Source organism: Rhipicephalus sanguineus, chromosome 9 (assembly GCF_013339695.2).
Source record: "Rhipicephalus sanguineus isolate Rsan-2018 chromosome 9, BIME_Rsan_1.4, whole genome shotgun sequence".
Classification (NCBI taxonomy): Eukaryota; Metazoa; Arthropoda; class Arachnida; order Ixodida; family Ixodidae; genus Rhipicephalus; species Rhipicephalus sanguineus.
In genome coordinates this window covers 39,682,152-39,705,648 of record NC_051184.2, presented here as the reverse complement: position 1 = coordinate 39,705,648, position 23,497 = coordinate 39,682,152, and the positions used below count along the sequence as shown (strand labels likewise).

The 23,497-nt window shown below is 45.7% G+C and overlaps 1 protein-coding gene across 7 annotated transcripts in view; it reads left to right on the top strand.

Moving 5' to 3' along the window:
- The window catches only part of LOC119405035 (catenin delta-2), a 136,145-nt gene extending 112,956 nt beyond the window's left edge, over window positions 1–23,189 (top strand). For 5 of the 7 annotated variants that reach the window (XM_049419165.1, XM_049419164.1, XM_049419162.1 and 2 more), the window contains 5 exons: window positions 5,701–5,851; window positions 7,260–7,492; window positions 9,818–10,073; window positions 13,455–13,600; window positions 20,423–23,189. In XM_049419165.1, the coding sequence (XP_049275122.1) occupies window positions 5,701–5,851; window positions 7,260–7,492; window positions 9,818–10,073; window positions 13,455–13,600; window positions 20,423–20,569 (933 nt within the window). In that variant the 3' untranslated portion in view covers window positions 20,570–23,189. Of the gene's footprint in view, window positions 1–5,700; window positions 5,852–7,259; window positions 7,493–9,817; window positions 10,074–12,120; window positions 12,141–13,450; window positions 13,601–20,422 lie in introns of all 7 variants that reach the window. The other 2 variants (XM_037671789.2, XM_049419161.1) reach the window with 2 other exon arrangements.
- The last annotated feature ends 308 nt before the right edge of the window (window positions 23,190–23,497 follow it).

The following is a 23,497-nucleotide window of genomic DNA, read 5'->3' as shown; positions in this document are numbered from 1 at the left end:
GGACGACGACGACGACGAATACCTTCACGAGGGCACGAGGCGCAAGGATTCGACGTACAAGTGGCCCAATCAGAAACCAACACGGATCAGGTCAGGGGCCAATTACTTGCTAACACCGAGGTCCAGCAGTCTCCAATGAGGAGTGGACAAGTGTGCCCGAGGGCAGAAAAAGCATGGACTGAGGAGAGCCGGGGAGTTCGAAGGGAACCAGACAAGCGGAAGGTTGGAACCGGACCGGGCGCTGAAGACAGGCCGTCGGGTTTCGGACCCGAGCCTCCAGGACTTCAACCGGCCGTGGCCTCCTGCCGTCGCGTTCCCGAGCGAGGGCACCACAGCCATGGTACCCGAACTCCACCCCAAGGCCTGCGGACTCCAGTGCCGGCAGGCAACGTAGCAGCAGCAGTTGGGCTACGGGCCCGAGCTGTGCATCGAGTTGCCTGGCCGAGTTGTCAGTTGGTCAGGCGTGCCCAAAGGGTTTTACGAGGGGCGCAGACAACCTGAGAATATTAGACGAACGACCTTCGTGTTGTCGCCGCTCTTGGGGCATCTCTGGAACCGCTGACCCGGAAGAAATCAGGGTAGTCTTAGCCTCAACGTCTCATGCGTCAAAGCGGCGCCAAGCCAGGCAGGCCGATCATAACAGCCCGTCCACCGTCACAGGAGGTCTCGAAGGGGTTGCAGCACCAAAGCACTCCGCAGAGACCGTAGATCTGCTCCCTTGTAGACGTTGACGCAGGCTGCACCAATCTCTGGACCTGAGCCATGGCCAGCAAACGCCAGAAACGAACCACGCAAGACCCGAGGCACAACAAACATAGAGCACTCAACTGACCTCGAGAAATGCCAGGTTACAGTTATGGTAAAACTCCCTAGAAATTTACAATTGGTGCGCTCACTCGTGAAAATCAAGAATCAGATAACGAAGCCATAACAAACTCAGACCTACTACGTGCGAAGCAAATCAACAGCCTAACGTTTTGTATCATTTCCCAGAGAGATTCACAGCGTTCAAGGCACGCAGGTGCTACGGGCGAAACAAAACGAAAGGAGGTAGTTAATGAATTACGCCTCTCACAGTATAAGTAAAACTCAAAATCAAACTTGCGCGTATGAAAATAAAACAAACAGAGAAACAAAAACCTACACTACACTGATGCGCATACTAACAAGTGTGCTGCAATTTACACAAGGTTTATACAGAGGCTTTTACCCTCAGCCTACTTCTCTGTTAAAAATCAACATGCGCAAAACCCTCTACACGGGTGTTAGGTTTCGCTAAATGTAAGCAAACACTCAGTTCATCAAGTATCTTAATGTCTGCAGTTATCATGAGGAAGAAAATAAAAGTTACAAAAATCGACATATTCCTTGCTCATCTGCAGACACGCGAACATTAAAAGCAAAACAATTCAAAACTGGATACAAGAGAAATTCTTGGTAGCCTTACACTGTCCGAACATTATGCGGATAAAATAAAATCAACAAAAGCAAAAACCTACACTACACTGCAAAAACATAAGGTTTAAACAGAGGCTTTTTTTTTTACCTTCAGCCTACTTATCTGTTAAGATAAACTTGCGCGTAAAACATAAAACAAACAGAGAAACAAAACCTACACTTCACTGCAAGAACAGAAGGTTTAAACAGAGGCTTTTACCTTCAGCCTACTTCTCTGTTAAAATCAGCGCAAAACCCTCTACTCGGGTGCTAGCTTTTGCAAAATGTAAGCAAACAAGCAGTTTAGCAAATATCTCAATGTCTGCAGTTAAGATGAGGAGGAAAATAAAACTTTCAAAAATCGACACAGTCCTTGCTCATCGGCAGACATGCAAACGTTAGACAGCTAAACAAAACAATAATAAAACTGGATACAAGACAAATTCTTAGTATCCTTCGTGACACTGCGTAATTTAATGCGGCACCCTTTCAGACGTGCTCTGGGGGGACGCGCATACCACAGTTGTCGATGGGCCAGATCGCGACGGAGGGACAAAAAGCCAACCCGTCCGAAGCACACAGTGGCGGTGACCTTTGTTCCGCGGGCCCCGAACTTCGACAAAGAGGCACCCGGACGCTTAAGCTTCCTCATTGTGGGTCTCCCAGAACAGCGGTCACCCTCTCGCAAACTTGGGGGAGGACCTTTGTCGTTACAGTCGCGTACGCACCACCTCGCTTTACTCCAACGTTTAACCTTCACCAAAGATGATGAAACCAGGCGACCACTTCGGCGTCTCTTTTTCTTGGCCCTCGCGACACGCTTTATGCCTAATCTCGATTTGTGCGAGACCCGCAACTTTTGACTTTTAGAGAACTTTTTCGGGGTTTCCAGCCTCCGCTCGTGGCAACTTGGACCTTTCCCCTTTCCCCGAAGTTTTCGCTGGCGCCTTTCTCTTTCAGGGCGGCACGGAACGCTCCCCAACTCGGCAATAATACTCGGAAGTACATTGCTCAAAACTCCAGGCGGCTCAACTGGCTTATCCTCGGCGTTATTTCTAGCTGTCTGCTCTTCAGAAACAACGCTACAATCGACACTTGCTAAACCAGCCGGCTCGCCATCAGATGTCTCTCCTTGATGAGAGTCATCACCTCGCGCTAATCTAAGCGCTTCATCCTCTCGTGGTAAGCTAAGCGCCTCATCATCTGAACTTTTACAGTCTGCTTCGTTAGCGCTTTCTGCTTCCGGAACCTCATGAGCAGACTCACAGGCCATCGGATCCGTCATAGCTGCCGCCGATTCGTCACCAAAACAAAGGCCTTTCGAAGGCATATCCACGTCATTCTGAGAGGGATAATGCTCGGGCAGGTTTTGGGACACCAAAGTTTCCGTGGCGAGCAGTCTGAACGGTCCCTCACTCTCAACGCGGGCTAATGGCAAACACACACTTTCATTTTCAACTACTTGCCATGCACACGGGCGTTCCCCTGCGGTCACCTCATTTGTCAAAGAGTACGGATGTACACTATCAAACGTTGCGGAAGAGTCCCGCAGTACGTTTTCCTCAACTAATTCCTGAATGGGGGGTTTCAATTGTTCCAGATTATTGTCGCTGCTGTCCCGAAAACAGAGAACATTCCTAGGCTTGCGGCAGCCGATTGCGATGTGACCTAGCTCTTTGCAACGGTGGCATACAACCGGCTTCCTAGCCTTAAACGCCTTTTCTTTCTTTCGATCTTCTGAGTGGCTCACTGTAGACGTGGACTTAGCAGGACTGCCTTTCTTTTTCTTATCTGAGGCTGCTTTCTCGTTATTCGGGTTACTTGATGCCTGATAAAGTACTAAAGCCAATCGCCTTTTCTCAATTATCCTGTCTTCTTCAGCCCATCTTTTGTTCTTCTCAACTTCCTCCCAGCACTCCTCAATTTCATCATCCTCCGCCCCGCATTCCTGAATAGCCTTAATCAGCTGTGACTCTCTCTCTTCTCTCCCAACCTTAATTCCCAGCTCTTCACACAGTAGTAAGAGGTCTGGTCTCTCTAGCTTCTTTACCAACTCCATGGTCTTCACGAGTGAGGACTTTCTACCCGCCGTGACGTTAGGTAGCGAACAAGCGAAGCCTAGACGCACGGTAAAACACTGCCAGTTTTAGAACATGAAAGCTAAAATGGTGAATAGCTGTGACGTATGGTAGCGGTACAACGAAGCCTATACGCACAGAAGATTACACACAGATTTAGAAAACTTCAAAAGCTAAAACCTGGCAAAACTCAAAGAAAGTCAAGCACTCACCATATCGTTGAGGCCCGAGTCAAGCATGGGTCATCCCGTTGCTGCTAACCAGTTGGTGTGTTCCAGTTGTCAGCAGCATCACACCGCTGCCATCCAGTTGATGTGATCGGGGGTCTGCCCAGAGGACCGGAGCCAGCCAGAGTCCCGGGGAGATGTCGAGGAGAGGAGCCCGGAGCTGTTCACAGTAACGTTTATTACATATTTACAGGTAGCGTGTTGCTACATGATGGGGTTAGCATCATGGAAGCTCTCGGAGCTCGTGAGAGCTTGAGAGAACTTGTGAGAGCTCGACGGGAGTGCATCGGCGCTCGCATTTTATGTCCTGGCCTTCCCAGGGTTCCCTGTAGGAAAAAACAATGGAGGCCAAGACAGTCCAATGAAAATTTCCATCTTCACCTCCGCCCCCAAAAGGGGAAGGTGAAATGCCGCCTCCTTCCCAACCCATGAAAGGAGAAAGAGGCACATCCAGTTCGTCCCATGGCGAAGGAAAAACACTGCCCACCGCGCACACACGGCACAGCACGAAGACGTTGAGTCTTATGTGGAAGTCAATTTCGTAGTCTGTTGCAATGATGGGTATGCGGCGCCAGGCAGGCCACGTGTTGTGGAAACAGCGGCAACAAGGCGCCACGGGGAACGTGGGAAATGCATCCGCAGACGGTTCCCAGACGCTGGGTCCTTTGTCCGGGGCACCTTGACGACAAAGCAAGCCGCCTCGACGGCCAACAACTCTTCCTAAACTGTCAGTTGGTCAGGCGTGCCCAAAGGGTTTTACGAGGGGCGCAGACAACCTGAGAATATTAGACGAACGACCTTCGTGTTGTCGCCGCTCTTGGGGCATCTCTGGAACCGCTGACCCGGAAGAAATCAGGGTAGTCTTAGCCGCAACGTCTCATGCGTGAAAGCGGCGCCAAGCCAGGCAGGCCGATCATAACAAAGTCCGGTTGGAAATAGTCCCTAGATTTTCAATATGCTTCACCTCATCACACCCCCGTACTGCGGCAAAGCTGCCTTTCAAGCTCCGTTACGGTCGAACTTAGGCAAAAGACAGTCAACGTCCGTTTGGAAGTGGTCCCTAGATTTTCAATATGCTTCACCTCATCACAACCCCGTATTGCGGCAAAGCTGCCTTTCAAGGTCCGCTACGGTCGCAAATGTACTAAGAAAACGCTGGTTCCAATATGGAGATGAAAGATGTGGCAGAGTTGGGGGCTCAATTAATGCTGTTTTTGACCTGAAATTTGGGCAGGAAGTCCGAAAAATCGGACGCCGAAGCTTTTTAGCATCCAAAATTTCAGATGTTCTTATATATCGACGTCTACGAGGCAGATTTGGAACTCCGGACTTGAAGGGAGCACACCCTTGTCCGCCACATCAGTAGGCCTTTCACAGCAGTTGAAAGAGGAGGAGAGGTTGAGGAAATGGCATCTCTGCCTATCACGTGTAAAGTGTTGTCGGCAACACTTTTGTTGCACCAAATCATGTACATAAATACAATTCGGCCTCTACATTGCCTCACTCTTGATAAGAAAGACAACTGTGAAATATGACCCCACCAGCGCTTCATCAACCTAGCGAAAAGAAACACTTTCATGTTGCGATCTCACAAGAACATACTTAGGAATTCTCTGCAACTTTTTTTGTAATTTCACTTCGAATTATTCGAAAAATGTTCGAGAAATATTCGAAAATTATTCGATTCGATTCGCACTCAATCTTTATTATTCGAATTCGCTTCGCACCCAAAATTTTGCTATTTGCACAGCTCTAGTCTAAATGCAAAAATATATGTGTGCTTTGGTTTAAGTGCACATTAAAGAACACTGGGGGGTAAAAAATTAATCCACAGCACTCAGCTACGTCATGCACCATAATCATGTTGCGATTTTGCCACATAATACCCCAGAATTGAATTCACTGTCGATTTCCTTTCTTTTGCACGTTAACAATGAATTGTGTGTGCTTGCTTGCAGCCAAGCATAGACATCAGGGCAGCTGTGAGAAAAGACCGGGGCCTTCCTGTTTTGGTGGAGCTGCTCCGGATGGAAGTGGACAGGGTAGTGTGTGCAGTGGCCACGGCACTACGCAACCTTGCCATGGATCAGCGGAACAAGGAGCTGATCGGTGAGTTGTTCAGCCACTTTCATTGCAAGGGCGACCAAGACTTCCTTTACTTATTTACGATACCTCGAATACTTCGAAGAGTGGGGTTCTGCATGAGGGATGGGTAAGTCCATCTATAGTTGAATGCTTATACATCAATGTGGTCTGTATAAAGAAATACTTGCAAGGTCCTGAGAACTTCCTTATAAAGGTGTTTGGCTGCAATTACCTGCTAATGTGACTGTTGAAACCTAACAACCATTCTCATTGTAGTCAAAATGCATATCTTAGTTTCGCGCTTTTTGTATGCCATAATGCGAAAGGATGCGCGAGTTTTGAGAGTTTCAAAAGGAATCAAGACATTGTAAGGAATGGTAACAGTTCAAGTCTTCATAAAAAAAATAGTAACAAATATACTGAAATAGCTAAGAATGACAGTGAACAGCAAGAAATAAACAGAACATATGCAGTGTACACATCCTAGAAATGTCACGAGAGCAGATGGCATTAGTACCTTGTCATTTTTACTGCTTAGCATTTTTTGCAGCACCGACACTAAAGTCATAATTATGATGCAAACTTTCCTTGACAGCTTGCTAGCTTGATAACAACCTTGCGGCATCATTTACAGTTCTCATGGATTAATATGCTACAGTTAAGGGCTAAGTAATGCGCATACTTCTGTTTCCACAATCTTCAGTTTGTGCCCTATTGATGTAATTTTTACTCATAAAGTTACATCAGGGCCAAGATTACCTTTAGCAGCCAGATTCGTAAGCAACATTTAGGTTATCTCGAATGGCATATACCAGTTGGGTTAAGAGTTATGTTTTGTTTCAATCTGTGGGCACTGTACATCTAAATGCACAAACGTTGTGGAGATTATAGTAAATGCAGTAAACCTTGAGAAGAAGAATGTGAATGTGCTGGAGTTAAAGGGATGCTGTCTGAAGAAATGAAAACTCAGAGTCCCTCACGCATTCGCCTAACTCGACTCCAAAGTGAAAGCCATCTTTTCTTCTTTTTCTTCTCAGTCAAAAGTATTGATCCCCCCCCCCCTCCTTCCGAAATCTTTCTGCAGCTGACATGGTTTTGCACTGCCTCCATGATCGGCCCACCTTTGACCAATCGACGATGTCATGTGATGACGTCATCACGGAACGTCATGATAATGTCACATATTTTGGCTGTCTGTGATGTCATGGTGACGTCACCACGTAATGCTTTTTTGCATCACTCGTGTTGATGGCAGCGCCACCAAAGCCGACGGCCAATTTTTGTGTTTGATCAGGCATCTAAGAATTTTGCCTTACAACTTCAGTGACTCTCTGATGCAACAGACAAATTTTGTTTGTACAAAAGTGCGATTGAGAACTTTGTTCAGTGTATATCTCTTACGCGTTTGTCTAATGCACATGGTCTGTTGCAGGCAAATATGCCATGAGTGATCTGGTCCAGAAGCTGCCAAATGGCAACCCGCAGCACGACGTGGGCACCTCCGACGACACCATCGCGGCTGTGCTCGCCACGCTGAACGAAGTGATTGTGCGCAACAGTGACTTTGCACGCTCGCTTTTAGAAGCTGGTGGTGTCACGCGGCTAACCTACATCACCAAGCAGAAAGGCCGCTTCTCGGCACGTGTTGTCAAGTTCACGTCTCAGGTGCGTGTGATTTGTCTACATTTACTCATCGTACGTGTTTTGTAGTTTCCTTGCGAAATCTACCAGAGGGGTAACTCTGATCCTAATCAAATGTGGTGATCCAGTCAGCATGGGAATTGTGGACATTGCATAGATTTGTGTTAGCTTCGTCCTTTTGCCTTTGCATAACTTTGTGACTTTGTAAGCAGGAGTCACGTGCGATAAAATGGCGCGTTTTGAATGCGACAGTTTGCCGTGGTTACGCAAATGCAGAGTAACGACTTAATTACCTTGACCTGTTTGAAAAACCTGTACCTTGAAATCTAGGAAGAGAAAGAATGAGTAATTTTTTTTCCCTCAAGTCGACCTCTTAACGCCATCGCCAAAACGTCGACTGAGGTTGACGGATGGGTTATGTTCCTTTGTTGTTTGGGTAGCATGTTGGACTTCTCGTTTCGATCCTGATAAGACCTCAGTCAAGAGTCAAGATAAATATTGATCTCAGAGTGAAAGAAGTGATGGCTGGTGCTTGGAACATCGTCAAGCAAACGCTCTCATGAACTGTTTTTGTAAAGCAGGCTTTAGTGCCAGGTGACAACCTTTCTTTAAGCCCTAAATATGCATGCTTTGTACTTGAAATCATCAATATACAGTCAAACCTCGATATATCGAACACGGACATATCGAATTATTGCCTATATCGAACGGTTCCTATATCACGTGGGAAATCGCATGCATTTTTAATTTTTTTATTTCGAACGAAGTTTGACGTATAATGGATATATCGAACTTGGCCACCCCAAACCGCCCCCGCTCCGTTGACAGGCGGCGAGCTTTCCCGCAACTCTCGAAAATAGCGGTAGCGCGGTGGGCGTTTACGACTGCTGCACACATCGATGGCGCCGAGTGCGCCACTTGAACGTAGCGGCATACGCACGCCGCAGCCTTGCAGCAATGACGCAGTGCACTTGTTGCACCAGCTCCTCCTTGATAGTATCGCCAGGCATCCGTCGCATCGGTCGTTGTTGTGCTCGTGTGTTAGGCCTGCCGCGCGTTGTGGTGTGTGTAGCGATGGCTGCAGACGCGAAGAAACGGACGACTCTGACTTTTGCAGCAAAACTGGAAGCAATCCAGGCTGAAGGCCTGGGATTCGGACCTGGTGCGTCAGGGACGGAAGGTATGCCTTATCGTCGATAACTGCACGGCACACCACACCGATGCCCAGCTGAGCAACATCGAAGTGGTATTTCTGCCGCCCAACACCACTTCGAAGCTCCAACCGTTGGACCAGGGCATTATCCGCACATTTAAGTCTATCTACAAGCGTCGGCTGATCGACATTTTGCTTGTAAGACTCCGGATGGGCCAAGATCTGAAGATCGATCTTTTGGGCGCCATCCAAATGCTCAAGGCGTCGTGGGAAAACGTCAGGCAGTCGACGATAGCCAACTGCTTTCGGCATGCGGGCTTCGGTGGATGCACTGACGAAGCATCAGTGGAAGAATCCGAGGAAGCTGAGTTGGCATGCGCAGATGAAGAAAGCGAGCTCGCCGAAACGTGGAGCAAGCTGGAGAGCTTTGTTGGTGCAGAGCCGCAAAGCATGTGCATCGAAGACTTCGTTGGAGGTGACGACAGCACTGGTACAACGGCGGAGCTAACGGATGTAGAGATCGTCGCCGAAGCTACCGCTGAGCAGCCGAATGAAGACGCTGCCGAGGTGGATCCCGCAAGCGCTGATGGTGCCCCGCTCCCGACATCAGCTGAGGTCGTAGCCGCTTTGGCCCTTGCGCGCCGCCACTGCAGCGCGATTGAAGGCACCGGCCTTTCACTTGTGGATCGCCTGGACTATGTTGAGGACGCAGTCGTCAAACACGCCATTGCCAACAAAAAGCAGGCTACTCTTTTTCAGTATTTTAAGCCAACACAATAAATACTTTGTTTGAATCTTCAAGTGAGTATTTACTGCACCACGATTGGTTCGTTGGTTGTTTTCCACAAGTTCTTGACGCATTTTTTACGTGATTTTTTATATCGAATTCTGGATATATCGAACTATTTCGCGATCGCCGTGCCGTTCGATATATCGAGGTTCGACTGTATTGAACTGTTTCTGACCCCATGAAGTTTGATCTATCCGGGATTGACTGTATTCATGTTGTCCGCGGGACCGGTTGTATTCATGTCGTCTGCTATGAAAAGCTTGTCAAGCTTGTCATGAGCTCAGCATTTTCAGGGCGTATGTTTTGACTACCATTTGGCACATGTTTATCTCGCATGACTTTTTGAAACGTCGTTCTTCATTTTCATTAACGTTTTTTTTCCCTATTTTATTTTTTACCGTACTAGCTCCTGTACAACTTGTGGCAGCACGTTGAGCTGCGGGAAGTCTACAAGAACGCCGGCTGGCGCGAGTACCACTTCCTCACGAGGACGCTCGTGGCACGCAACTCTTCATCGTCGCCCCCGTCGAGCGCCAACAACACGCTGAGCCGGCCAATCAGCTCCCAAGGTGGCACCCGCTACGAGGACCGCACCCTGCCACGTGTGGCCCGAGAGCTTAACAGCGGGCAGCCCCCTGGTGAGCATCACTTGCATAATTGGGGTGGTGTGTATTTGCGTGCGTGTGGTGAACTCTAGAGCAGTTTTGTCACTGCCACCAGTAGCTTGAGCAGAGAATGGTTTCATCGGGCTAATGTTTGTTTTACCATGAAGTAGGACAGACAATTGGACGAGTTGGTATGGATTCATTATTATAAAAACGGCGTGACAGAGAGATAGAAAGGACTGAAAACAAACGATACATTGGCGCTCATGCTCATATGTTTTCAGTACTTTCATCTCTTTCCTTCTTGCCGTTTTCATAAAAATGTTTTACTTGCTCTCTTCTTGTAGCACTTCTCATATAAGTATGTCGTTTTCGTTCACAACTTTGGTACTTCTTCTAAATCTGTAATTATTTCTGTGTTCAGTGCTTACTTGCATGTGGTATAAACCCTTTTCAAAATCTGCAAGTGTGCTTCCCTGCACTGCATATTCGCCCAACTAATGGCGGAACCTGCCATCCTTCAAGTGGAGATGAGGTCCGAGTCGCACATGCTGGGGCTTGTCTATTATGCATGTTTATATCAAGGGAGCTGAGTCTACGTTTTCTGCATCATAGCGCATTTAAACTGCGCTTGAACACGCTGTTTGCAGTAAGCGACTAGCCGCGATTATAAGCTAACTGCATCAGAGGAAGGCTAGCCTTACATTTATGAAAAGGGTCTGTTCTGGCATACACAGTAACATATCTGCCAGTTCTCCTGATTTGCCCGGTAGACTCCAGAATTTGGAGCAGTCCTCCAGAGTATACCGGCACAGACATAAATCTCCCGAAAAATAGCACTAGTGCCACTGTGAAAATATAATAATAATAATAACTAGACACATTAGTTCTAAAATTTTCTGATCACATGCAAAATGCTTAGGCCACTGTTGCCGCAGTACACTATAGTGTCATGCTGAAAAGCACGTTAAGATTGACAAGGGGTTACTAGCTGTCACGGGACACAAATTTTGTCCCTTAATTATGCATGCGTGCACACGCCGTACAATTACAGCGAAACCTCATTAATTTGAACTCGGTTATTTCGAAATCCCACTTAATTCGAAGGATTTCTGTGGTCCCGTATTTTGCAATGTAAATTTAAGTGGATAATTTGAAGCGGCGGTAATAATAGCCCACCAGTGCGGCCATGCACATTTATGGCTCTGGTGACTGAGTAATCGACAAGCTCTAAGATGATGTAGTTTTTTGTTTTTTGTTTTGAGAAACTTGTCACAGGACTTTGAAGTTCCTTGAATATCCTTGAATTCTTTTCTTTGAGACCTGTACAAACCCTGCCTACATTTACGCATTGTCATGATACAGAACAAAACCTATGCAACTCACTTTAAAACTGATTACACACTTGAAATTAGCGTTAAGAGCTCTATAAATGGTTCATGTTTTATTGGTCTAGGATAAATATTAAAAAGTGTCTTCGAATAGCAACTCCCCTTAAATACAAGCTAATGACACTGAATAAATTATTTGTGCAGCATTTAAAAATACTAATGACTAACGCAAGCAACGCCCATCAGCATGTGCCATGATAATCATTAGTGTAAAGTTCTCTGTTACCTTTAAATTGTTGGTAATGTTTAGTTGGGACAGGCCTTACGAGTCTAGCACTGGCTGCCTATCCGGGCATACCATTGTAGCTGGCTTCTAAAGGCTGAATTTCACATAGCGCTGCCACTTCACAATGAGTTCTGTTTAGTATTACTGTTTGAATGCACTAGCTACATGTTTCGTTCAGAATGAATTAAAGAAACACTCCTTCCAAGGTGATACGAAACGAAGTGTGCAGCCGATCGCACTGAAAGAGACAGTGGTAAATCTGTCACAGAGGTGATAAAAAGTGCATATGTCTTACTGTAAAAGTGACACATCGTGCCACTATGTATTTCACTGCTAAAAGATAACATATTTGCGATGTCATTTGTGTAGATGACACATTCCTCCGTATTTCTGAATAACTTGTGCGATTTCGTGAAAACCCCAAGCTACTTTTAAAGCTTGCTTTTCTCTAATATATCCCCTCTCTGTTTCTCTCTTTTTTTTTCAGTGAACATGCCATATAGTCGGGTAAGCTCTTTGCTTTTTTTTTTCTTTCTTTAATGATGTGGGGATAGTTAAAGGGGTCATGAACCACTTTCCCAAGTAATGATCTAATGACCTCAGTATTGGAGTTTACTGCCTCCCGAATCGATTGCCACAAAAATTTCTCGAATCCGTCAAGAATTAGCGGAGTTACGGGGGTTTGGCGCACGCTCTCAGCACTTTCTCTCTTTTCTCGTGCCGACAAGCGCACTGGAAGCTAGACAGGGAGGGATGGCACGGGGGAAAGAAGTTATGTCAGCGCGCGTCATGAAACGTGATCGCTCTCCCGCTGTGATTCGCGTGCGCGAGCGCGGCTACCGTGTACTGAGGAGTGTGGCGCCGGCAAGTGGCGGCACCCCGTGGCAAGAAGCGCATCTGATCCGAACGCCGCTCTCGATTTACGTCGGCTATCGGCCAATGAGGATGCTATGTCTTTTGCGACGCGTCGATGCAGATCGCGACGTCAATCGGCAGACGCCCCGCCCACCGACGAGAGTGAGAACCGGCCTCTGTTTGAAAATAGGGCTCCTGAGAAAACAACAACATCGCGTTCCGCTTGTAGCCTTTAGGCGGCGCGCACGACTGCGATATTTGGCTGAGCATTTCATAGCCGTGTCAGCTTTCCGCAGGATGTGTTTTTTCAACAAGCCCAAGGGGTGCTTCATGACCCCTTTAAGCGTAAGTGAAACGATAGTGAACCTCTGAAGGGTTGGTGTTATCACTTCTTAGCTTCGTATCTTTTTTAAACTGTTCTTAAATTGCTACCTCATATGAAGTGCATTTCAGCTCTGTCCTTAGCACAAGTAAAGATGATTGTGTTTTGTTGTAAACTAGGCAATCATGTCCCAGAATGTACAAATTTATTCTCGTGTATAGGAAATATTATGTCAATGCCTCCGCCGGCACTCTCAGGTTTCATTACTAGGGGCTATGCGTTGCAGTCTGGTCGGCTGTCATTCATCTGTTGCAGTCAGTGTAACATAGCTAATTGTAATGTTAATGTGTGGATCATAGCTAATTAGCTGCTAATTATGTTGTCAGTTTACTCTTGACAGAGCTTACTTCCCCCTCAGAAATTCTATTATCAAGAGATTTAGTGTTATCTGAAATGCCAGTCTGTATGAATTTATTGTTTTTTAAGTCAGCATTGTTGCTTTGCAAAAGAAAAGGAAAAGCTAGAATTGTATAACAGAATGCAGATGACCAGTTGCTGTGAAAACAGATGAACAGATTTGTTAGCTGTTCTGCTGAGAGCTCTTCAGCAATTCATTATATATTGATGTTTTGTTATCCAGTCAGAGGAGCTTCCTCTGAGCGAACTCAGCCACGGTGGCGGCGGTGGCAGTGCCGAGGGTCAGCCGGGCTCTCCGCAGCCCGCACAGCCACAGCAGCCGACGCTGCACCGCCCACCTGTTGGTGGAGTCCCGATTTTCCCACCGGGCCCTGTAAGTGGCCATCCTGGCATTGCTCTTGCAGCTTCTTCTTTATCTGTTGTTCTTCATCTTCTGTACATCATTTCATAATTAGCAGGGCACACTGCTGAAACGTAGGTATTGCACTGGTGGAAGTCTCACTCCGCACATTGATGATGTGAGCGCTTTCGTACGTTAATTTTCTATGGAATTACCAAAACTGCATAACTTCTACAGGCAGTGTCGTAGAAACACTAGTAATAAAAATTGTAGAAGTCTCACTCCATACGTTTCACGGAGCGGTTGCTTTTTGTCTGCAGTAATTTCTATGGAATTAACAGGCAAATGCAGGTATGGAAGTTACGGAAGTCTCACTCAGCACATCTTGTTCTTATTTGTTGTTCTTATTCGTTAATTTTCTAAGAAATTAATGGAACTGCATAACTTCTACGGAATGAACAGGTGGTGTCTTAGGAACACAAGTAATAAAAGTCGCAGCAGTCTCACTCTGTACATTTCGTAGAGCTGTCGCTTTTCATCTGCAATAATTTCTACGGAATTAACGGGCAGTGTCCTCAGTATTGATGCCGCAGGAGTCTCAGTTTGCACATTTTGCGGTGCGGTTGTTTTCGTCCGTTCATTTTTTATGGAATTAACGAAACTGCATAACTTCAACAGAATGGAACAGGTAGTGTCGTAGCAACCCAAGTAATGAAGTCTCGCTCCGTATGTTTCATTGAGCTGTTGCTTTTCGTCTGCAATAATTTCTGCGGTATTAACGGGCAGTGTTGCAGACACGATAGTATTGAAGTGACAGGAGTCACACTTTGCATGTTTTGGATCGCAGTTGTATTGTATTTGGGTGGCTGCGTTTTCTATGTAATGCATAGGCACTTCACATATTACACGATTACAACTTGTAGATGTAAAGTTGTGCCAATGCCCCGCCACAGTGGTCTAGTGGTTATGGTGCTCGACCGCTGATCCGAAGGTCGCGGGATCAAAGCCCGGCCGTGGTGGCTGCATTTTCGATTGATGCGAAAATGATTGAGGCTCGTGTACTTAGATTTAGGTGCACGTTAAAGAACCCCAGGTAGTCGAAATTTCCGGAGCCCTCCACTACAGCGTCCCTCATAATCACATCGTGGTTTTGGGACATTAAACCCCAGATATTATTATTATTAAAGTTGCGCCGAGTCGCACATTATTCGTTCGCCTCCGCGCTTCCAGTGTTCCACATACCGTGGCTTTGTTGCGACAAACATGTCACTCCGCTCGTTCGGTCGAAAGTAGCTGCATGTTTGCGACACCTTCCATGCGATGATTGCATAATAATTGAAGTAAATGTACAATAATTAATGTTCCGTCAAGGTACACGACACATACCTGCATTTCTCATCTAACACAGCATTTGGCTGTCCGCGAGTGATGGGAGAAATGTCACTGACCTGCGAAGCATGAGCTGCTGCATTAACAGGTTTGCCATAACAATGATGAGGATATGGAAAATGATATGAGGACAGATTAGCACATGTAGTGAATTACTGGTCCTGAGGCAAGTCCTGCATTGTTTTCAACCTGGATATCTTGAGTTGTTCTCGTAGCTGGTGCAATTGCTTAAGCCATGAGTGTGTGTTAAAGCAAGCGTAAGCTTTCTCTCTCTACCATCTGTTTGTTGTCTGTAGTATAGATGTAAAGAATTGTTTGTGTTCCACTCCTCTGTCTACCTCTTTCGGTTGTGGTGGCTAATATTAACGCGAACTAATAACCCTACTCTGCGAGACTGTTATTAACCAATACTATTAGGGAAAATGTGTTACGTGAGATGTCTGGTTGTACTAACGTGCATGTGTTACTACGCAAATTTTATCCGACGATAACCGCATTGAAACATGAGAGGGTTAATTCAGAACTGTGAGTTCTCTAATTGGGAACATTTGCTAACGCAATGCCCAAAGTTATCACCTCTCATTATATTCATTGTCAGTTCATGAGAAACGCAGATGTGGCCAATGCATCAGTGTTTTGAGTGAAAGCACAAATTGGAATACGTTAGAGAGAACTAAGCATGGAGATATGTGAACGTTGATTGGGTGAGCTGTGTTCTTCAGGCTGTTCTCATTCATCACCAGTTCTCGTCTCTCGTGATACTTCTGTTTGACTCACCAGTAAGTTTCTCTTGCTGATGCAGTTTTTCAGCTGTAGTTATGTAGCCATAAATTGGTACAGGCATTCTGTTGGTGATTGGGGATAACTCTGGGTGTTGTAATTGTGCCATGTGCTGTCTATGATTAACACGTGCTTCTGTGTTCACGCTTGTGTCGTTCCGTGCCATGTCTGACTAACTGTGCTCTTTCCTTCAGCCGCCCGGTTTCTAACATCTTCCCGACCTGGTCTTACACTCCTTTAACTAAAACAAAACGTGGTGGGTTTTCCTTGGCTTTTTCTACTCTCGCATGCTTCCCCCTTTCTCTTGACCATTGCATGTGGCTGGGACGTTGCTTATGAGAAGTGTGTATTGTTTCGTTCGTGTTGCCTTTTGCTGTGTCACACGTACCAGTAATGTAGTGATTGCGGTCAGCTTGCAGTAGAGACCAGGTTTCATATATAGTAAATGCATAATTTCATATTAATCTGTAATTCCATATTGGATCCAGACCGAAAATCAACTTACAAATAATGCTAATAAATAATACAAGTTCAAGTTCAGTTTTATTTGCAAAAGTGAACTTGAACTTGGACAAACCAAGTTGATCTTCTTGGCAATTTTGTGGCAATTAGGGGTTGCACATAAGCTTTTCTCGTGTGTCTATGCTATTTGCATTGGTAACGATGTTTTGTTTTCAATTAGGGAGAATAATGTTATTTCAGTCCTTCAAAATGTTTTTTTGGATGCTTGGAAGTCCATAAAAGCACTTTTACATTAGTTCTGCAAGTAAGCTACAGCGATGTCCTTTGTTATTCAGTACATTTATTCTAGTTAAACACTCTAAGCATCAGTGCTTCAGCTACAGCTGCTTATTAGTTGCTTGGGCAAGGAGCACGGTAATTGCTGAGTTAGCTGCTACTAGGCAGGCAACACTTGGCATGTGTGCATACTTACAGTGGGGTTTTTTCTTCATCCTGAACTCCCATAATTAACAAACATTGTGGCAAAGCATGCTTGAATTTGCTTATTGCATGCTTTCTTCTTAACGTAGCTGCACTTAAGAGCCGTCTATATTGTTAGCTTGTTGCCAACATATTTCTAATTCTTTGTCAGTGCAACGAGAATCTGCAGCATGCCTTACGTTGGTCATACATCTATGACATCTTTAACAGAATGCAGCTGTCCTGTTAACTTGAACAGTGCAGCTAAAACATTAGTCATAAGGCTTCCTGTAGGCACTGCAGTTTAAGAATGAGCGCTCTTGGTTTAAAATTATGTCTGATATTATGCACCTTTCCAACGAGGGCTTCTTGGGCGCCACCATAATCTCTTCTGGGCTGTTGTAAATATGCGTGACCTCCCGAAAATGCACTGCCGAGACATTGATGTTGGCCTTTGTATCTCCATGAAACAGTCCAGAAAGGAGGTGTTCCCTCTCTCTAATGGAAAGGTCTATACGCTGCTAAATGTTGATGCTAGCACAATAAGTGCATCTGCATAAAACCATATCCTTGATCTATCATTCTGTATATCTATCTGCTCAGAACTAGAAACCTATATTTTATCTTCGTAGGACACTTCACTACAGCTGGCATTATTTTACACAGTATGGGCCTTACACTCTTTATGGTGACTGGTTTAAGGCTGGCTTGATGCTTAATGAAGCATTCTACTTAGCGGCCTTTTGTTTGCTGTGTTGACCTCGAGCCCCAAAATATAGGGGAACTCAGTCATAATAAAGTCGCACATGACACAAAAATGATTCTTTTGACACATATGACTCTTTTGCATTTCCTTCATGAAATACTCATCGAAAGCTTACATTCCATCAGCAAAAATAAATACTTTTCGTAGTTGGATTTATGCAAAAGAGACGCCTGCATTTGAACATTAGAAAGGTTCTCCCATCATTTAGATGGCCTGCTGTCAGTAAGTGCCCGCGTTACAGATGAACAATGCTGAATGGCAAAGACGCTTTTCATCTTCATTAATAGTACACAACAGTGGCATTGATGTTATGCCTTGACAATGTGCGCGGTCTAGCCAAACAATATTGTTGGAAAAAACATGTATGTTTGCTGAAAACATCCTGCTTCAAGCTGCTCTTAAGTGTTTCCAGTTGCTAAGCAAACTGTAACTGTTATTGTCTCAAACCCATCCTCAATGTAGCAAACACTGGTGTTGCAAAGTAAGTCAGAAACGCATCTCGCCACAGTATAACAAATAGTTGTTTAGTACAGGTGTTGTTTTTTTTTTATCATTTTATTACCTTAAAGGGGGTCATTACATAAGGGGTGGGCATGTAAGAATTACCTAGTACCTAGTTGTCCTGACATTAGGTTATAAAACACTAGTTATTTTGTCCAAGCTGAAGTGGTGATGGCAGCGATGTGCTAGCAAAGGCCGTTCCAGTCCTTTGCTAAGCAATGAAAAAATTTGGATGACAAAGGTGGCAGTACACAAACTTTAGCAAGCAACATACCGGGTGTTTCAAGAAATGCGTCCAAAATCCTCAAAAATGAGGCAAATACGATATTTGCTCGATGCCTTCAGAATTACTTCTTCTGTAGCCACAGGCATCTTAAGATGGTGACAGACAATCATTGGGGACAGTAATTAAGAAAGCTCCATTAATTGCCTTTTAATTAGTGGAGTTAGGCAGTTATGTCAAACAGGAGAATTGAAGTCCTTCATGCGAAGAAGCCATTGCAGCTTTGAGATGTCGAAAAAGCGGCCTCTAGTAATAATTGCAAAGTAAAGAAGTTCAACCAGATTCAGCGGCGAAACCGAAACGCGCAAGAACGCAACTGCCATATTCTTCCGAGACGTCCAGTATGAGTGAGCATCATTATACCAACCATCAACCGACTTCGTTGAGTGGGTGTGCGGGCTGCGCTTGCAATTATAGCACGCATGGCACACATACGTTAACGAATGCCGAAGAACTACACCTCTGTAACCGCTGTTTGAAGAGCGACGTCATTCTGGTCGTCTGCTTGTTGCCCTCATCGGTGCTTCGGTTTCGGTTTTGCCTTTGAAATTGGTTGAATTTCGTTACGCCACAATAATTACTAGATGCCGCTTTTTCTTTATCTCAAAGCCGCAATGGGTTCCTCGCGTCAAGAACTTCTATTCTCCCTGTGACATAACCGCCTAACTCCACCAATTAAAAATTTAATGAAGTTAGCTTTCTTAATTACTGCCCCAAATGATGTGTTTAACCATCTTAACATGCCTGTGGCTACACAAGAAGTAATTCTGAAGGCACAGAACAAATATTGCATTTCCCTGATTTTGGAGGATTTTGGATGCATTTCTTGAAGCACCTGGTATAGTGTATGGCCTGTGTACAGCAGCACATTTAAAGGTGTTAGAATGTAATGCGCTGTGCAAAGCGAACTGGCGCAGAACTTGTGCAATAACGGGACACAATACAGCAGCCGTAGGGCAGGTTGTCCAAACTCTATTCTACTTAAATGATGGTATGTAAGCAATCCGTCGCATATGATGAAGCTATCTTTTTTTGTGTGTGTGTCTGGTGCGACTTCATTACGATAAGGTTAACCTTCGCACAACGGTGCTGTCAGGTATGTGACTGCGAAAAAGATGAGAACGCAAAGACGCTAACTTACGGTCAGTCTTGGGCTCCGTTACTAAAGGTGTATTCAGACGGGGGAGGAATGCTGGGGGGAGACGGGGGGATTGTGACCGCGACGTCACGGATTAGCGAGTGGGCGTGACCCCCCCGCGCCTCCTCGGAGGAGACCGGGGCCGAAAGGACAAACGATCCCCCTGCGGTGGGGGATGTGGCCGAATTTCGGGCTCTTGTTTGGCCACATTATTGCACTTGCTCCTGCAGAGAGCGGCAGTGGGTGTCCAGTCTGCAGCTGGATGGTCGTCTGCAGCTCGTCGTCAGCAGCTCGTCAAACGGGTGGTGCAAGCCACCAGAGTAGTCTAGTAACACTGGTCTCCCCCTCCGTTTGCCTCATCCGTGTGAGTGGGGGGCATTTGTGGAGACTTCTCCTCGCGAGCTGACGTCACTAGGCTCCGCCTTTACCCCCCGAGCATTTCTCCCCCGTCTGGATACCCCTTTAAAAGCCAAATGCTTGCGCTTAAGAAATCGTGATGTCGTATTGATAAAAGAAAAGTCAAAAGAGAAAGGCAAAGGTGGATGACACTGGTGCTTGCATTTCTCGCACAAAACACGATATCCATTTGTCGTGAATTTAAATCAAAATCTAATGCATTGCATGTGTACGTGACACTTTAATTACGTGTAATTCGAAGGTTGTGGGTTTGAATACCATAGATCAGAAGGCTGATTTTTTGTCCACTTTAATTCATTTCTACTGATGTCATAGTTACTATGCTACAGTTAAAGACGACAATTAATGTCTTCTGTGCTTTCCCTGGCCTAATTGTGTGGTGGATTCATTTGGTTGTGTCTAACTTTAATTACTAGTCTTACAGTAACGGGAAAATGATGAGGTTACTTGGTCAGCAGAATGTGTAACTGGGTTACTTTTCCGCTCTAGATGACTAACTGTCCCACAGTTTAGTTCTTTATGGCATTAGGCCCATGAGTATGCAGTGTGTATCTTGTGTATTTTCGTGTCCTTGTTTAGTTTATGCTTTGCGTCTGTTTTGTGCTGTTGCATCTGTTTGAGCCCGTCTTCTCGGATATCCATTGCCCCGTCTCTCAACAGCAGCAGCAGCAGCCTATGAGGTCTCCGCCTGAGCCCGTGTACGCCCAGGTGAACAAGAAGAAGGACCGGTATCCGAACGATCAGGGGCCCCAGTACCTCGCACTCGACAGCCAGTCGTCCCAGCCCGCCGGAGACTCCTGGGTGTGAGATGCGACACTGTGGCCACTGCGACTTCGGCTGCAACGGCTTCTCATCTTTCTTGTTTCGCCATGTTTTGGGACGTTCTCACACGCCAAGGCAACATGGGAGAAAAAAAAACAGGAGGGATAGAGCGGAAGAAGACTGTGCACTACTAGCCTGAGGAAGACGGCAGTGTGTTTTTATTTTACGTTCGTGACATTTATTTTTTTTCTTTGCTGCTCTGATTTCCAGTTCGCATTTTTTAATCATTGAGAATTATATCGAATTTTATTAGAAATTTCGCGCATGCGCGCGGGTCAGGTGCAGCCGAGGTCTCCGCCGCACACCCTCGCGTTTTTCCGGGGTGGCGCCTGCACTCGCGTGTAGGACAGCTCGAAGCCAAAGCCAGTTCCTTGTTTTAGTCTCTCCTGCTTGCCAGTGACGAGTCTGTATCTCTAAAATAGCTTTTTTTTTTCTTTTTTTTTTCTTCATGTTTCGCACAGTGAAGTCTTTCTCGTGGAACAGCACACCTGGATCTCTTGCAGAGAGATCACGCGCATTCTCCCTCCCTGGTCTGCCTTTTGCGCAGGTAGCAGTCGTTGTTGACACGAACAAAAGACGAGGAGACAACGGATGCCTAGGAGATGCTCTCTGACTGTGTGCGCGCGGGCGGTGAAAGCAGCATGACACGCACTCACCGAACTTGTTTAAAAAGGAACAAAAAGGAAGGAACACAGGGCTGAATTGTGAAATGGAATCAAGGAAGTCAAGACCAGGTCTCCCCACACTCTCTCTAGAAACGCTATTTCCTGCACCCCCCTGTATGCTGCGCAGGGGGGCGTGCGGGGCTCCTTTAACGCCATCTCGTTAAGTGGCATAGCAAGCAGCTGTTTGCAATCAAGGCAGCTGTCTCTCCGACGTCAGCCGCGGCGTAAGGATACAGGACGTCGACGCAGAAGTAAAAACAAAAAAAAGGCGGTGCGTTCCCCTCCGTTACTTCAGTGCGAGGGGAAAGGTGTCAGGGATATATATACATATATACCTGGGAAAGTGGGAAAGGAAATTTTTTTCCCCCATTGCCATTTACTACTCCGAACGCTTACTACTACTACTACCGAGTACGCTCTGTCATCATTACTACGCTGTACTATTCCTGATCCTGCCAGTGCCAACAAGAGTGTTTTTTGCCGTGGTTTGCGGTGATCTGACCTTTTTTCTTTGCTTTCGTTTCGTTTTGGTGAACCGCGTCGTGTGTGTCTCAACACCCTTGTCCCGTCCCGTTCCCCATGCTACCCGTTTCTCGCTCCCCGTCTTCCCGCTTCGTTCGGTTGAAAGTTTTTTTCTCTCTTTACGTCTTTACCGTGGCAGCTCTCAGTTCTGCTGGTTCCATAATTGGGTCCTTCCATCGTTGCACACGTGCCCGTGTGCGTCCGTCTCTCTCTCTTCTCAACGTAAACCTTTCACACGGAAACTTTGCTCAAGTGTCGCAGGGGTATCTTGCGTTGCATTTCTTGGGTTGTGCTGACGACGACAGAGGCGGGACGAAGGGATGTCGTAGACGAAGAGCGTCTCTTTTCCGCGTGGTCGCAGCCGACGACTCCTTTCACGAAACAAAACGTCGTTTGGCGGTGCGCGGCTCGCGGGGACGAACGGCCCGGGTAACATTGCACCGTGCACTAGGGCGCCGTGTTGCCAGACGCTGGTGCTGAGTCTTGAAGCGATTGCGGCCCCGGTTGGTAAGTTGACGATGAGAGCGGCCGAACGCCGCGTTTTGCCCACTCATCGTCGTTTTAGTGGCTCGGGCTGCTAGGAGCAAAACAAAACAAACAAAAAAAAGTACCACAACTTCCACAGCCTGCACTCTTTGCCATTTTTGGAGCCGTTTTTGTCTCCGCCATTCCAGCAGCTGAGGTTTTTTTGTTGAGAAACAGTGCTCTCGATTTGCCTTTTTTTTTAAATTATCCCTCCTCTTGTTGTTGATGTTGCTTTTCCTGTCCTCATTGCCGCATAGTACTTGCATTCATTTGTTTCATAGGCAGCGCAGATCTACTTAAGCACCAGTCATGTGTTGCACGTTTTACTTGCGTTATATTTTTTTTCGTTGCGGTGCATTGGCCAGCGTGCAAACGAGTCTTGTGTCATTATGTAGGTATACTCGTGTGCATTCTTTGGACAGTATTTAAATACTTTAGCAAGTTTTATTTCGGCAGAAAGTAATAGTGTTCTTTTAGCTTCTTTTTTTAAATATTGTTGACATTACTATAGGCGCTGTGTTGCCCCATCATTCTGCCAATGTTTGCTGTACAGTTATAAACCCTCACCACTGTTTCCTTGAGAACAGTGGTGCAATGCTTTATCTCTGTATTCAGCCAGTGTGCTTGTCCGTGCAAAGGTTTCACATTCCATTCTGATTTTAGTGAGGTTGCTTAAAGGGAGCTTTCTTTTATCAAGGGATGATGAACTGTAATTTTACGCAACCTTTTCTTGATTCTCGTGAACATAGGCAACTTTTTATAATGACGTACCGTAACTTTTACATTATATACCTTTTTTTTTTTTCAAATGAATAGTGTACATTTTTTTGGTTGTGTAAAATGTATCTGACAAGAACTGTAACATCTGAAATAAAGGTGATTTTGAGGACCAACGTGATGTGTGGTTCAATTCATACAGCTTATATGTGGTTTATGTTAGACGATTAGCGATGCTATATGTCTTGCCGAAAATTTAGTGTACTAACACTGAAGCATAGACACGGTAAGCTTATTTGCTTGTTTGTCAGCACAAAACTGAGCATGGATGCACCTTTCACTAGACAGTATAGAAATTGTTTTATTAACTAATGTAAACAGTGTCTGATCAGTCTAGAGTATCTCTACAGCCATTGTACCTATAATGCCTTGCCCATGGAACAGGATGCACCTTTGCAGAATTACACGTTGTTGTGCCATTTTC